This window comes from Dermacentor albipictus, chromosome 2 (assembly GCF_038994185.2).
Source record: "Dermacentor albipictus isolate Rhodes 1998 colony chromosome 2, USDA_Dalb.pri_finalv2, whole genome shotgun sequence".
NCBI lineage: Eukaryota > Metazoa > Arthropoda > Arachnida > Ixodida > Ixodidae > Dermacentor > Dermacentor albipictus.
Genome location: NC_091822.1, coordinates 73,791,449 through 73,807,613, shown reverse-complemented (window position 1 = coordinate 73,807,613; position 16,165 = coordinate 73,791,449). Strand labels below are relative to the sequence as shown.

The 16,165-nt window shown below is 44.8% G+C and overlaps 1 protein-coding gene across 3 annotated transcripts; it reads right to left on the bottom strand.

Annotated features, from left to right (window-relative positions):
- Positions 1–7,952: 7,952 nt before the first annotated feature.
- LOC139055442 (uncharacterized) lies at positions 7,953–15,797 on the bottom strand. 3 transcript variants are annotated; one of them, XR_011511759.1, is made up of 8 exons: positions 15,675–15,797; positions 15,463–15,541; positions 14,863–14,926; positions 14,735–14,794; positions 14,569–14,673; positions 14,400–14,513; positions 9,516–9,713; positions 7,953–9,447 (listed from the first exon to the last, which is right to left on the bottom strand). XR_011511759.1 is itself a non-coding variant. In XM_070532930.1 (7 exons), exons 1-7 carry the CDS (start codon positions 15,788–15,790, stop codon positions 9,580–9,582), a joined length of 672 nt encoding a protein of 223 aa, XP_070389031.1. In that variant the 5' UTR covers positions 15,791–15,797; the 3' UTR covers positions 7,953–9,579. The 3 variants fall into 3 exon arrangements, 2 of the variants coding, with proteins under 2 accessions (XP_070389031.1, XP_070389030.1); XM_070532930.1 differs by having other exon boundaries at positions 7,953–9,713; XM_070532929.1 differs by lacking the exons at positions 7,953–9,447; positions 9,516–9,713 and adding an exon at positions 12,871–13,574.
- Positions 15,798–16,165: the final 368 nt, after the last annotated feature.

The following is a 16,165-nucleotide window of genomic DNA, read 5'->3' as shown; positions in this document are numbered from 1 at the left end:
GGGCGAATATCGGGAGGGGGTTGCCGTGCTTCATGGTCATTTTCAGGTACCTTGTACCTGTACGTATGCTGGGCCTGTCTTTATACCGCGCTTCTTCAGTTCTCAAGGTGGTTGTGAATATCTTCAAGCTCTCGGCTCCTTCGTTGTCCGAAATGTAGCTCGGGAGATATATACAAGTGGCGCTGGCGACTTGACGTGCCACGGGGACTAGGGCTATTACTTCGTTCCTAAGGCGGATGCCGCCGACTTCGAAAATCTTGTGGACTGCAGCTGCCGACTTGAAAGCCCAAGTCCAGCTCCAAGGTGCTGGACACTGTAGATTTCATTGGCCGTGACAAGGGCCTCAACGGCATCGATGACTTTGTCCACCGACGTACCCGGCGGCTATCTGACGTTGAAGAAATGATGCTTTGGCGGTGGCAGGGCGATTATGACCCCGCATGCCGCCCTCGCGCCGGCACAATCAGACTTGGTTCCGGCGGAGAAAAACGGCTTGGTGGGTGAATTTGAGGAAAACCCGAGCGATGACATATTAGCAGTGATGTGAAAATCAGAAAATGGTTCCTTAAAACTGAGAATATGTATGTTGTTTTGGTTGCGCAGCACGTTGCAACGAAGTGGTCTAGCATACGTGGAAAATGCTTTTCTTTAAAAATAAAACGCTGCACAGTAGCACTTTCTTCAATAACATTAAAACACGTACGACGCAAATGATACTGTATGAAAAGACAACGTAAACGCGCGTGCAGTGTCGATGTTGACGCGTTAACATAGGTTTCTTAACACTCTAGAAATATTATACGGCACACAAACAAGAAATTAAGACGCGCACACAATCTTGAACTCTTAAGCATCGTACATATCTTTGTTCGTCCTCTTCAAATGAGGAGTGATTTTGAAGCTGTAGCAGCAGCTGTCCATCAAGGTTCTTTTTGCGTGCAGCAAACCGCACAACGCATCTGTCGGCAATCTGTTTCTTTGCTTTGTTTTCAGCAGGTTGACTTGCGAAAATACGCGTTCGACAGCAGCGCTGGACTGTGGTAGGCACAAAAGGTTCTTCATAAAACTTGACAGCAGGGGGTACTCTTGTGATCCGTCTCCTTTTTTTTCATTTGAGACACTTTGTGCCAGAACTGGCTCGCAGTCACGTAAACGTGGTCGCGCAGTTCTATGTTGCGAAGAAGTCGCCATTCCCTGTCCAGTTCGTTCACTTCATTTTCTTTCACGATCAGGGGAAAGGAGACCGCAAGCGATGCGATTGATGGTACTGTCTTTCCCAGGACAACTTTCGGGTCTATGACTCGAAGGTTTTTCATCTGTTCACTTTTTAGGGGGAACCGCAGGTAGATCTGGTGAGCTGCTTCAATAAAAAACTCAACACCGCAGCCGAAAGTTGTGAACCTGATTATCGTTTAAGCCGTGCGTGTTACCGGCAAGTACGGCAGTTGGCTTTGCTCCTAGGTAACTTTCTTCAAATGGCAGGAACTTGGCTGGGTCTTTGTACCGCACATCGGACAACGGCGCGGCCTCCACGTAGTCTCGCTTGATGTAGTATTCAAGTATGCACTTCAGCATGGCCGAAACCTTTTCATGGAGCAAGTGAATTCTGGTTTCTTCCGACTGCATTTCTTTATTTAGGTTAGTGAAAAAAGGCAGGACGTACTCAAGAAACTCGAGGTAGTTTCGTTGACGGGTCAGTCAGTTTTTCCAGAATGGCTTCTGCAGCAAGCAGGCGGTCGTCAGTGGCTGCTTTTTTGAAAAACGAAATCAGGGCAGGCATCTGCTCAAGCAAGCGTGTCACAACAACAACTTGGAGAGACAGCCACCTTGTTTGGCTTGGGTGCAAGAGCTTGTGCGGTTTCACCTCTGCCAGCTTCTAGAATTCTTGGAAGGCAGATGTCTGCTTCGGCGACAAAAAGTAATTGAAAACATCGCGTGCCAGATCTGCAACTCCTCTTGGAAGTGTACGAGGCGCACAGATGGAACGAATGGCAAACGCACTTCATAATGAAGAGGCCTGGAATTTCTGCTTGTAGCAGCGACGCGACGGAATGATGTGCACCCATCATTACGTTCGCTCCGTCGGCCGCAAAACCAATCAAATTTTTGTCGTACGGGATTTCCGCAGCACTGAACACCGCCTTTAAGGAAGTGTAGAGAGAGCTGGCAGTCGCATCACTGACTGGTACTAAGTCCAAAAACGCCTCCATTATGCCGCCGTCGGCGTTCATTACTCGGGCGACAAGTGACAGATAGTTTGAGTTTATTCAACTTCATGGCAGGTACATGAAAGTGCACATGCACGTGGTTAGGTGTGATGGGAAAAAAGCTGCATTTAACAGCTTGACTGGCCCCATCACCCGGAAAACATTTCATTACAGGCAGCGGAGAGCCACAATACAAAAGGAACACACATGTGGCACGTCATAGCAAAAGCTAAATAAAACTCTGAAATATATATAAAAAAACATTAAACAACAACGCAAGAGATAATTACATGGCATTAATTAACCATCACAAAAGTGACCTGGTATTACATGAATAGGATATTCAGGACATTCTATGTAGTATATCAGTATTGGATAAATTAAGTAAACTTTCAATTGTTAATTTCCATTTGTTCAGTAAACTCGGAAGGCAGAAATGTAATGTTTGCAGTCCATTATTAGTACGAGGACATGGTACATACGAATTTTCTGTATGTCGGGTGAGGCGACTGGCCGGATTTGGTTGCAAATCGGCCAACGTATGTAAGAGGGTACCTCCTCTGCGTATTTCTGATTTAAAAGTTGTCAAGAGCCTGTATTCGGATTAACTGTTCACTCTAAAAATTCTATACTTTACAAATAATGAAGCGGTGTGTGCGTTATACGATACACCTTCAATACACCTCAGGGCATTTTTTTGCAGCACGACCAGATTATTCAATGATGCTTTAGAGCCTGTGGACAAAACCAGATGACAATAAAGTAAATGCGAAAAAAAAGGGCGTTGTATAATAGTTCTTGCTTTACAGGTAATATACTGTGACACCGACGCAACACGCCTAAATCTCTGCAAAGTTTATGGCTAATGTGTTCCGTATGGTGATTCCATGCCAAGAGTTTTAACAGGTTGGGAAAATTCAATTTCGTTATTATTAAGGGTTAGCTTGAGAGTCGTTTCGCATAATTTGGATTTCGCACGGAATAGTACAGCCTTCGTTTTAGAGCAGTTAATATGTAGTGAATTTGCTATAGTCCATGCATATATTTTATTTAGCACTGCATTTGCTGACACGATGAAGTCATCAGCCATTTCACCAGAAAAAAAATAGACTGGTATATCATAAAACCATGCACTTTGATTGCACGTAGCCACACAGGCCTTGGAACACCACATCCTAGGAGCACCCCATTCCAGGAATGCCTCACTTTAGGAACACCACATCCTAGAACACATTCAGCTGGGACTAGATCACAGTGGAAGAGAATTTTATAAATTTGCGTGGGAGGGTCTGTCTGCACGGAACATTGAAGCAGGTGCAGCGCCTTACAGGGCTCTACGGTTGCTAATTCCCAAAGCCTATTCCTCAATGCTTCTTTCGCCGCCACATCTGTGAGCTGAACGTGCAAGCCACCTTCGTATACATGCGAGCACCGCTGCCTTGTCCACCTTCTGCTTCATGCATATGGTCTCTGTTACCACGCTGCATATCCGCAGCAATTTGTACAATATCGTTAATAAAATATTAAATAACAGGGGTCCTAATGTGCTTCCTTGAGATACCCCATTTTTAACTTTCATGAGTGATGATAGCTCTCGGTTGACTGAGACGCACTGTTGCCGATTAGATAAATAGCTTTTGTTTAAGGTAAAATGACACCACGGACTCCGTAACATTTCAGTTTTTCTAACATAGTATAATGATTTATCCTGTCAAATGCCTTGGAGAAATCTAGGAATATTTTTATGGTGTTTCTTTGCTTCCATATTCCTGAGAATCAATTCCTTTTCGTAAAGTAAGGCACTTTCGGTAGACAGGCCCGACTGAAAGCCGAACTGTGACGACGTAATAACCTTATGTCTATTAAAAAACTTAGACAGTCGAATGAGAATAAGTTTTTCGCAGGCCCTAGAAAAAACCGGCAAACTTGATATGGGTCTATAATTACCTTAAATGCCCTTGTCTCCGCCTTTGTATATAACCGTTACCTTAGCAGTTTTCATTCTCTGCGGAAACATTCCTGTGGTAAGCACGAGATTATAAATGTGAGCTAAGCAGGCACATATAAGATCAAAGACAAATATTATAGGTTCCAATTTTAAGCCATGTATGTCCTCGCTTTTACTCATTTTGAAGTTGCGAAAAACACTGATGACTTCCTGCGCGTCTGTGGGATTCGCAAAGAAAGAATCCGTCAGTGGGGGAGGCAAATAATCTAATGAATCACTATTTGGAGTACTGTCAACCAATGAGGTGAAATACTCATTGAACTTGTTTGCTAGAACGGCTCCTTTATATAATTCATTGTTGATAGAGAGCTCACAAATATCGTTAGTAACTTGTCTAGCAGATATGATAGAATTTAGTTTCTTCCACATTTGTTTGGAATAAGTGACACCATCAAAGATCATGAAGTAATAATTACGTTTAGCTTGTTTCTGTATGTTAGTGAGTTTGTTTCTGTATGCCTTGAAATCTTTGAATTTATCCGGGTCTCGCTTTATCAGAAACGTTCGATATAACCTATTTTTTTCTTTTACCATATTAAGTATTGCTGAAGAAATCCATGGTTTGCGAGCCCGCCTCGTTCTCGTAAAAGCTTTGTAAGTAAAATGTTTTTTTTATACACAGAACAAAGGGCATCAATAAAACCATCATATGCGAGATCAGAAGAGCAGCAAGATAGAACGTTACTCCAATTTATTGTGCTAATTTCGTCTCTGAAAGCCTATAAGGTTCGTGGATTTATTTGTTAAAAATAAGTGGCAGGAAACGTTTGACTCCTCTTATTAGTTATGTTGTTAAGGACTAAATATATGGGCAAATGATCGCTTATTGGGGCATCAAGGACGCCTGCCTGTGTTGTACTATTTGTACTATTCGTAATGAACAAGTCTAACAGAGTAGAACTGCTATCGGTAATACGCGTTGGCATAGTGATTACGTTTCTTAAGAAAAAGGATGTAGGAAAGTCTGAACACCTCATCTGCTTAGATGTATTGCTCAACATATCTATGTTTATGTCTCCTCCCAGAACCAATGTATAATTAAGCTCATTGACAATGGAAAACAGATTTTCTAAATATTGTATAAATGAATCAATATTGCCATCAGGTGGCATGTACATCACTACAAACATATAGCTTTGATACTTTAAGGTTAACGCCTCGATGTCCTCTGTACACACAGACAAATCTTCAACACATTCGTACACAAATGCAGCCTTTACATGCATGCATACACCGCCGCCAATTTTTGTTTTTCTATTTTGGTACACAACATTATATCCATCAATGCGAAACACGTCTGTATCACTACGGTACCAAGTTTCAGTCATCATAATAACGGAGAATAAGAAGTTGAACTCATCAAGAAATAATAGAAAATTTTCTTCTCTTGAACGAGCTGATTGCATATTAATATGAAGAAACGTCAGCAACTGCATATGGTGGTCACTTACGAGTTCAATTCAGAGGCACTGAAATGCTTCGCCATTGTTCCCCACAAAAATTATACTAATGATGGCACTAGGCTAGACCACTTTAGTCAGATCGGCATCAGTAGTTACATGTAAAAGGGGGGTCCCGTCTGCCTTCCTCATGAAAATCTCGCCCTGTGATACCCATACATATTTCCATTCCCTTTCACGCCTTACTTGCCGTGCTTTACTGAGCAGGATCTTCAATTCCATGCAGAGGTGCTCATTTATGTAAATTGGGTTATTCTTGTCAAAACCAATAGAACTGCTGTCTAGTTTAGCCTTTTTTGCAGCAGACAGCAGCTTGTCTCGCGCAGTTCTAGTGAGGAATCGGACGATCACATTAGATTTCTTTTTACCTTTCGACAATACACGATGCGCTATGTCAATGTCTTTTTCTGTGACATCAGTTGCTAAGCAGTTAGCAATGTTTGCAACAGTTTTCCGTTAGTCTTCATTCTTGGTTTGTGGAAGACCTTGTAGTTCGATATTCATATTTCTACTGTATTGCTTCAGCTCAACAATCTCCCGCCTAGCTTCCCTCAGGTCCCTCCGCAGTTCTAGATTTTCATTGCGGCACTGCTCACTGTCAGCTTTTACCGCATGTATTTCTTTGCGGAAAGCCTCTACGTTAGTCTTGAAGTGCTCAAACTTCTCATTCTTGCTTCACCGTAGCAAGAATGAGAATTGAGTTATTGCATCTCAGATGCTTCACCGTAGCCTTGTCAGTGGATTCGTCCACCAGAAGGGAGAACTTCTGTGCGCGCAAAAGCTCGCAGAGCTCTTCGCGACTCTCCTCTCCAAGCACATTCTTTATGATTGCAGCGCACTTTGTCCGGCGGCAACTGAAGTTCTTCGCAATCTGCGAGTCGTCACACGACGCCTTGACAACATCAACTAAATGCCTCATGGCATCAAAATGTAGATTGTGTTCCGTGACAAACGCGGCAAGTCTGATTTCAGCCTCTTTGACCGATTTGTCTTCTTGAGTTTGCGCACTTATTGAAGGCATGGATGTCAGCGCGCGGGTCGATTGCAAGCTTGCAGCGCTTTTCTTGTGCATGGAGCTTGCAAGGTGGCGGTCGATTTCTGATTTTCCACCTTTACAATTTTATCTGCATGCTTTGCAGGAAAAGTACAAGGGCCCTTTTTTAGTGGCTGACAACCACCCTCTGTACTTCGGATCCGCTTCCCATTTGGTCAAATATTTTTGGTCGTACGCTTTCGCTTTCTTTTTGCTTGGCTCACCATCATCAAAGTCTCCTGGTCCTGAAGTTGCCATCTGACATGCAGCACGTTTGAACGGTGAAGATACGCGGTGAGCGTAAACGTAGCGCGTTGATGCTGACACTAAAGGTCAAAATTCAACTTTTTATTTCGTAGAGCAGCAGTCACTCGTAGCGCCGGAGATCACACGCACCATTAAACAGTTTGAAAGTCATTGTTTCGTTTTTCCTCACTTTGCAGCAGCCGATTATTTCGCGTTGCAGAACTGCTGTCGCCATCTATCGGCTTGGCAGAACACCAAAAATAGATTAGCAGTAACTAGCATTTTTCATAGTATTTTCTGTTTGGAAGGCAATATAATCAGATATGCCTGCCCTGAGGCCGCTTAAAGTAACAATTATACAGCCTCTTAAAATCCCTAGATTTCAAAAAAAGACGCTAGATCCCTAAAGCAAAGAAAAAATATCTAGATCTAGGGATAAATCCCTAGGGTTGGCATCACTGCGATATCAGCTGTGCTTTCCGAGGCTTGTCTCCCAAATGGGGTCACTTCGCAGAGCGAACCTTCAAGCTATTCTAAAATTTGCATCCTTAAACCTAAACTCTTGTTATTTTTTTAGCAAGTATATATCTTACTCGGCTTTTTTACATGTACTTTTTAATAGAGAAATTTTGCATGTTGCCGTATTCACGTTTAAAAGCTAAAAACATTGTTAAAGATTGCCCGAATTGGTTTATCTGCACAGCCCTCGCGCAGCGCGTTTCTTGAGGGGGCATGCTTTTCGCATTGTTCGCGTCTAGCCGCCTCATATAGAGCCGCAAACTGTTTTTTTTAACGAATCTCGTCGCCCTCACAAGTCAGTTACTCCAAGTTTCGCTTGAACATGTGACTCACCTGTCTCACACGAAAACACCGCCGCAGCCGACGTTCACGAAACCTTCCCGCTGGCACGCCGCTGGTACACGAATCGTTTTCTTCTCGACCTTCTCGATGGACGAAAGGTGATTGGTGTTGATGGCAGTACGAATGAAAAACAAGACGCACAGGAGGTGTCTTGGATAAATTCTGTTTTATGTATAAGAAACACGCCAAATTTGGGCGTATAATTATTATATTGTAAAACGACTGAGCAGCATTCATTACATTTTCTTTTTTTGCACCTGCGTCCTCTGGCGTTTGGTGAGAGCACTAGTTCGTTACGTAGCCGTGACGTAGTTCCCGAGGCCAGATTTCTCGGAGTGTCCGCTCTTAGTCTTTTTCTTTCTCTGTGGTGCCGCTAGCTTGCTGCTAGGCAACGTAATTTAGTCGCAAAGTGTAAGTTCATTTACGCCCAAAACTTTTTTTGTTTCAGTGGGCAAGAATAGAAAGATGAAACGTTGTAAGTTCATTTCACATTCTTTTTTTCGCTATGCTAGCGTCAAATAACGGATGGAGTTGAAACTATGCGTGGCGAGCTTCCTGTTCTCAGTTTTCGCTGAGTGTCCCCTCTCGTTGAATTTCTCTATGAGACGAGCATTCTGACGCGGCCCTGCGTCTATCTTTGTGCTTCTGCGCTTGGAACACCCTCCGCGTGAGCGGCCGCGAACGAAGCAGCTTCGTGAACGGGCAGGCCACGCTGCGCCCGTCCTGGCAGCCGTACGCCGTGCTCGTTCGGCCAGCCAGGCTGGCACTCCGGCCCCAAGAGAGCAGCGTTGCGCGGCAGATAAACCCGCTCCGATAAGCGAGAGATTGAAAAAAGCGTGCTCACAGGCACGCCTCGTCGTCTGCCCTTTCTAAGCGGCGGCGGCGACACGGCCACACACGTTACTTGTCGAGAAACCCTAAGAAGAAAAACCGTTGAACGCTCAGCACGTCCGGCGCCGCTGCAAGCTGGCATCGCAACCGAGAACGGAACTGTTTCCATAGGCCTAACCACCGACAAGGCAGACAGGCTGCCGCGAACAATGAAAAGCGAAAACATCGTTCTCGTTCACATGCCTAATAAAAGTCACTGTCGTCAGCGTCCATCGGGTCGACAGAACCTGGTGCACTGTCATGTTGCCCGGGGCGATAAGTCTGTCCGTACCGTTCCGGCCAACCAGTCTAACTGTCCTTCAACACTGGTCGCGCCTTGGTTTCTTCGCACTCGCGTTGCTCCCGTGCTCACGCTCCGTTCCGCGAGCCTCCGTGTCTCGAGCTGCTGATGTCCATCTTTGTGCGTACGCGGCTGTGTACGGAGCGTGTGTTGCGCCGGCGCGGGTCGTCGCTGCTCTTGCTCCTTCCTCCGTCTATAACGAGCGCGCTGGGATCGTCGGACGACGACGACGTTTCGGCCTCCCTATGGTTCTTCCCGTCAATGCTCGCCTCCGAACCTTGTCGGGCGCCCCGTCTGTCCCCCCGTTCTGGTCGCCCTTTGAAGGCTACTGCGTGTCGCTAGAAGAACTGATAACTGCTGCTGTGCAACATACTCTGTTCCAGGAAGTTAGTCCTGACCCTGAGCGTCTTCCTCGCCCCCTGTTCCATGGTCCGACTGCACCGCCGAACCGCTGCTTCGCCCTGTATCGATGTTTACGCGTGAGCCAGTGTTGACTTCTTGCCCGTCTTCATCATCTTTCTTGACCCACCATTGGCTCGGGCTTTCGCCGGCGTCGTTCCGCAGACTTCCCTTCCCTCGACTCGGGCCAGGCGTCAGCTCGGAAACTTGCTGCCTCTTGCCTTACCGGTGGGGCGTGTTCCGAATTTCGCCATTTTGTGCTCCCTGCTGGGTGCTCTGGCCGCCATGACATGTGTTCTACACTGGAGCCGAGGGACGAGGCGTCTACCTGCAAGGCGGAAACCAAAACAATGTTTACTCATAGAGAAAGAAAAAAAAAATTAAGAGCGGACACTCCCTTACACCCGAGCGGCCCAATCGACCCTAGCGCTCCTGGCGGTTGGTGAGAACAATTGGCCTGCACTTCCTGTTTCTGTTTCGCAGGCGCGAAATTTGGATTACCGCGTGTAACCGACGTTAGGCTGTAGCGGAAGCTTTTTATTTCAGACCACTTTTCGTCACCCAAATGGCAACGATTTTATTTGTCGTTTTGGTTTAGCGATTCCCTATTTTGTCTAGTTCAATTGGTGTGAAGTGAGGTCGTGACGCAATTTTGATTTCTATTAAGTTATAAGAGATGGAGATAGAGGTAATCATAATTCACTACGGCTTTTCCATCGCGCTTGCCTTCTTTATTTTGGTGCAAGCGGTCATATGTATCAAAAAGACAGAGTTCCCGCAATGTTCTTATTCCAGGCAACATAGAGGCTGAGCATAGAAAAAGCACAAAATGAGAAGAGCATCGTACAGAAATGCGAGGTGTAAAAATATACCTGCATCTTTGCTTCCAAAGAAAGTTAACAAATATTGCAACAAATACACAGAAAACACAAGTGTTGGCAGAAGCCGGCAAGCTGGTGAATTATGGAGCGCTATCAGCGCCCAGTGGGTAAGAATCCATGGAACAAACGCGGCGCGGAAAACTGATGAAGGAAGGCACAACATACACACAGCACTTATGCCGCTAGTCACGACTGTGGTTAACCGAAATAATGCACAGCGAAAGAAAGATGGTACAAAAACCACATGACGCAAGATATCAGAAAAGCAAAGATAGAGTGCGTAGGCTGTCCTTAAAAGCAGCTAGCCCAAAATATAAAAAAAAACTTGCTGCTTGAACACTGGCTGGATGCCCTCGAAAAGGTGATGCTTTGCAGGCTGCCCACTACATGAAAACAAACGTTCTGCTACAACACTGGCAGGCATTTTTCCTCTTATGTGTCGCCTTCATGAAAAACTTTGTCTAAGTGATTTGCTACTGAGTGTTGCTGTTATGTATTCAAGGTGAAGGTGAAATACACTGCAGTCTTCACTTCTCCAAAATTCTGCACCTTAACTGGTGCTACAAGAAAACCTCTTCGGCTCATTATTTCCACAAAGGCTCTACGTAGTGCGTTAGCACTCCAGCAATAACACTAACAGAGCAGCGTCCACAGCCCCATCACTGGCTGCAAGTTTGGAAATTCCTATGTAATGTTTGTTGATGGGTGAGACGAGGAGGTTGACGAGAAGCCAAAATAGGAAAGGTGTGACAGTGTTGAACCATGCCCACTTCAAATTGTGTTCCTTACCACTAAATGTACCACCCGCTTTAACACATTTCAACAGGTGCTTTTGTTATCAGTATATTACTTGAGCTAGAGAGATAAAGCGCACAGAGTGACCAACCGACCCACAATAGCATGTAGAGTTTGCCAGCAGATGCTACAAATATACAGACAGATTTCTTTTCAAGGTCATGCAAATCCCTTCGAGCAGATACAGGTAGTGTCCCTACTCCTCATAGTGGGTAAACAAAACAATGGATAAAACAAACGAGCGCCTAGTTCCCTTGAACTCCATAGAAGGCCATAATGAAGTCTGCTATAACGAGTGATGACTTCAGCAAAGTAATTGCGGCACTGGGTTTAACTCCAATACCTTTGCGTAAAGCTGCCGCTAACTGCTAACCTTTGAACTTATCTAGTTGTATGCCAGAGATTGAAGACTGGAACCTAACCTTCTCCAAGTTTCGGTTCGCGAAACGCACATGCCAGCATAAACGAACCCGGCAAAACATTTTGAGAAACTCCTTGTGACACCCAGCAGAGCAGAAATTAAAATTGCCAACGCTCGACAGATGGCGATACAGAACGTCGCACACTTTCGAGTGATGTGCGGTGGCCTCAATTATGGCAAGAAAGTGAGATTCAAGTTGTACGTATGCGAAAGCTGCTTCCGATGGCACAGTCAGATTCCCAAAAAGGTTGCTGGGGACATGGTATGCTTTGAGCATCGTGAAATACTGGTGGGGACCCTTTATTGTCCCACTGTCGTCTTTCAATAACTGTGGGCAACTGCAAGTTTCACCTCCGTTCCGAAGAAAGTATTTGATCAGAAAGCCAGCTACATAATATGCAGCGAAGTCAATACCATGGGAGTGAATGTTAGTGGCAAGTTCGGAAAGATCGTCTAGAGCGGGAAAGTCGTCAGGATATGACTATGCACACTCCTCATTACCCATAAGAGACTCACTGGTGAGGGAGAATGGCGAGAGCTCCTGAAGGAGGTCAGATTCATCATCCTCGACATTTCCGTATTCTGACAGTTTGAACAGTTTTCATATGCAGATGTGGTTTAGGCCACAAATAAATTGTGCTACATTGGGGTTGGTGTTGCAACCTTGTTTTTGCCTAATGTGGCTGAATACGTTCTCCAGAGAATCCTGTTGAAGTCTGCGTGTTAGAAGGTATTGAAAATTGCAATTTTTCCAGAGGTCGTCCCACAGTTGACAAATGGCCTGAATTGCAATCTGCCAACCAACGATGGTTTGTGGTTGACGTCTGCCGTCAAACTTCCATGATGCAATCCAGAGAAGCTGGCCTTAAGGAAGTCAATCAGTTCTGTTTCCTGTTTCATGATTGCATGCCGGAGCTTTTCGAAGTTTTTTTTTTTTACTCGAGCTGTTCAGGGAATCGAAAATCCTGTCCATACGATCACAAAATTGTGCTGCAGCAATGGCTGAGGCAGGCAGCACGTTTGCATACACCAGTGCCGTGATAGCAATGGATACCAATGCACTGAGGACCTGCGTTGCTCTGCTGACCTTCACATTAGCAAAAGGTTTCTGATGAACGTGCCGTTCAGTCAACTTTGGAGCCAATCGCAACCGCAACTCATGCGAGGATTGGTAAAGGCTTACAATGTGTGACCAGTCAACAATTTCATCCCCAATGTACAACTTGTGCGCTTAGGCATTATTGCGTGTTGTTTTAATTAAATGTGGTACATCAAAGATGAAATATACCCGCTCACCATCAAATAAAAAAAGGCTTTGCTACAGTCACTCTTAGTTGGTTAGCGAGACTGACATTAGAAGTACCCTGGTCACATATTACTGCTTTTACTCTAATATGAATGCTTCTAAGCTCCACAATGAGCGACAACAGCAGGTTATGCATAACAGATATTGGTGTTGATGTGTGGCCTATAGTAAAAGCAACCGGTTGAACCCACTTCTTCGAAACACCAAGAAGAAGAACCATTGCTCGCTCAGCAATGGTTGAAGTGCGGTAAGCGCCATCATCTGTGAAACCATGGACAACGTCCCGTGCACCATCATAATACAATTTTTTTTCAGTGCTATCTCATCAAAAACTAAAGCACACACTCGGTCACGTTCATTCCAAGCTTGAGTATTTGTTGCAATGGAAGAAATGATTCTAGGATTATGCCTGGAGTCATCTTTACATTGGCTAGCCACCTTCTTAATGAACGCCGGGAGGGCAAAGAAAATATGTAGCCAGAAATCGGTATGCTCGCGGGCCACGGAAGTTTAGGTGAAGAGCGAATTTCTGCAACCAAATGAGAAATCGCTTGCCCTTGCCTTTTGGCCTCAAGCGAACTTGTGCCGAAAGAAGTTTAAAAACCTCCTCGGTGACGTATGGTCGGATAATGCCAAGAGCCTTTGTAGTCGATGACGCTGATTTGTGAGGTTGTCTCAGCAGTTCTTTGATAGTTTTCCGCTGTGCTGCTACTTTGGCTTGGAGACGTTTAATGTTTTGCTTGTACATTTTTGATGCACAACTTGTCGTTGGCACGCAGGAAAGCTCTGCGATGAACAAAACAAATCAATGTAAAAGCGAACAGCAAATAATTCAGCGCAAGCATTTTCCTCGATTTTTCAAACACCAGATGCCCAACTTTTTTCCAACACACCATTCCACAAAACTTCATAAACCGATATTTATCATGTAGTCATGGGAAAATAGAAACCCAAATTATACCCATCCTAATTTCAAGGCATACAGGCAATACAAAGAATAATTTAAAAGCTCCTTAATAGTATGCACTGCTTCCAAAGGAGCCCATTTATGTTGCAGGTTCCAAATGAACTTCCATCCTGCTTCCAGCAGAACTTTTTGTTGGGCTAGTTGGTGCATGTTACTGATATACTAAAGCGCCAAACAGACGACACAAGAAGAGACACGGACGAGCGCGGCATTTAGATCAGTAGACAGAACCGTGCTGTGTGCTTGCAGACTGTGTCAGATGTACAATTGGAGAGCCATGTGCGATAATTTCATAACGATGAGAATGCAGGTGCGCGTAAGCTTCCCTCAGCTGGCGGTGGCAGTTTGGTGGTCGACTAAACGACGAATTTTTCTTTGTATTTCCAAGATCTTATTACTTAAGTTACCACTAAATTGTGGCACACATATTCTCTTCCTTGTGGAGTCACGCAACAACAACTGGAAAAAAATCTTCCATCGTACCTGTTGTGACAGAATGACAACAAAAAAATTAAAAGCATCATTGAGGGCTCACCCTAACAATTTGTTGTTGCACACACAGTGTCCTTTTGAGGATAGTATGCTTAGAATGTTCTAAACGTAAAATAGCACGTGAAAAACAGCTACAATAAAGGCATAGTTACCATTTGCAGTAGGGCACTCATTCATGGAGCTGTTGGCAGACACATCTTCTAGGGAGTCCTGTGAAGCTTGTTCAGCGCCTCGGACACTGCTATCGGAAGACTGTTGCAAGGTGCCTGCGGAAATCTCTGTATCTATACAATCTATCGCAGAAGTAAACATCAAACTCACCGATCACAGAAGTTCCTTCTGTCACAACTGAGCGATTGGTCAAGGTTTTCTTCAGCAAGCCGAGGTCAGCAGATGCCCCTTTGCCAGCTACAAGGGAGTTGCCACCTGCAGAGGTTTGGTAAGCTTTCAATTACGCGCAAAAAAAAAACCTCAGCGCTGAACTCACCCTGCTCATCAGGGCACCTCAATGTGTGGAGGTCACTGTTGGAAGGCTCTTCCGCAGATCCTGAGGAAACGAAACACCAACGATTTGTCAATAAAATGTTTAAAAAAGAAACTGAACCTCATCCTCACCTTGTAGTGCAGCTTCTGCAGTCATGTGACAATCACTAGTAGAAGCGACGCTCAAAGAACCTGCCTATATGTGTAGTTGGTACAAGTTGCAAAGCATGTAGCATAGGAAAAATTAAACAGCACTTCCAAGCGTATTGCTTGGCAGGTGAAAAAAAAAAGAGTAGAAAAGCCACCAACTGAGAAGCAAGCAATTATGATCTGGGGAATTATCAATAGCGCAACGTTACATTGGTGTGAGGTATATGTACATGTACACGCAGACTCCAAGTAAACGTGCAATAGCCCTTAGAGGTCTTTCAAAACAAGTTAAACAGGCCAACAGCGTTAAAAAATGGCAAATGTCTAACTGCAAGGAAGGTAATAGCCTACAATTCAGAGAATTTAGGAGTTTAGAAGAGATACTGCTCCTACAGCGAGGTTCGTCCACCGGCTACAAATACCTTCGAAATTATTTGTCGCCACTGCTGCTATTGCATAGAATCGAGTTTTTGTTAACGACTTACAAGGGGCAACTGGGTGCACACTGGGCACAGCCATTTTTGTAAGCATTGTGTGCCCAGGGTCCATGAAACTTTCAGCAGTGAAATGGTTGCTGCAAACCTTGAGTGTTGCGTACAATAGGCTGCCCGGCTTACTCAGAAGATCGTATCTTCCAGCGTACTGCATCCATGCTGTCATCCTGCATTGGCAATGAACTATCAGCGGAAAGCGGAACTACCTGAATAGTGATCTTTATTTAATTGCGACCCTTACTGAGTAAGCACGGACAGTCAGCGTGAAGACATGCAAACCATACAGGAGCTTTAACGCACCTGCCGTCCCATGGTATGCGGAAGAAATTCGTTCCTGGCTTCTCCTGGGTTCTGCCGTTGTTGAAGCACCACGTCACACAGCAGTAGCTGCCGTAGCTTGGACCGCCGGACGGCATGGCATCGGCACGCTCTGAAAATGTCAATAAGTGCACACTTCGTTAATTAACAAAAACATATGCACAAGTCATAACTGCACCAGTGAATCGCTTTGAATGAATAGCGAACCGATGCACAATATGAAACCACCAACACATTCTGACCTCTGACCCATAAAAGTCAGACTTACAAGAATACATGTTAAGACCACGTACAGAGGTGTTCAAAATTTCCCAGGACGTCATCCTATGTAATGCCATGGCATCGCGGCTTGTGAACTTTTGAACACCCTTGTACGTACTCAGTATAAGGAGTACATTGGGAAGCAAAATAGCAGTTCACATAAGCGTGGTAAAGATAAAATTCAAAACGTCCAAGTATGAGGCCTTTGTTCA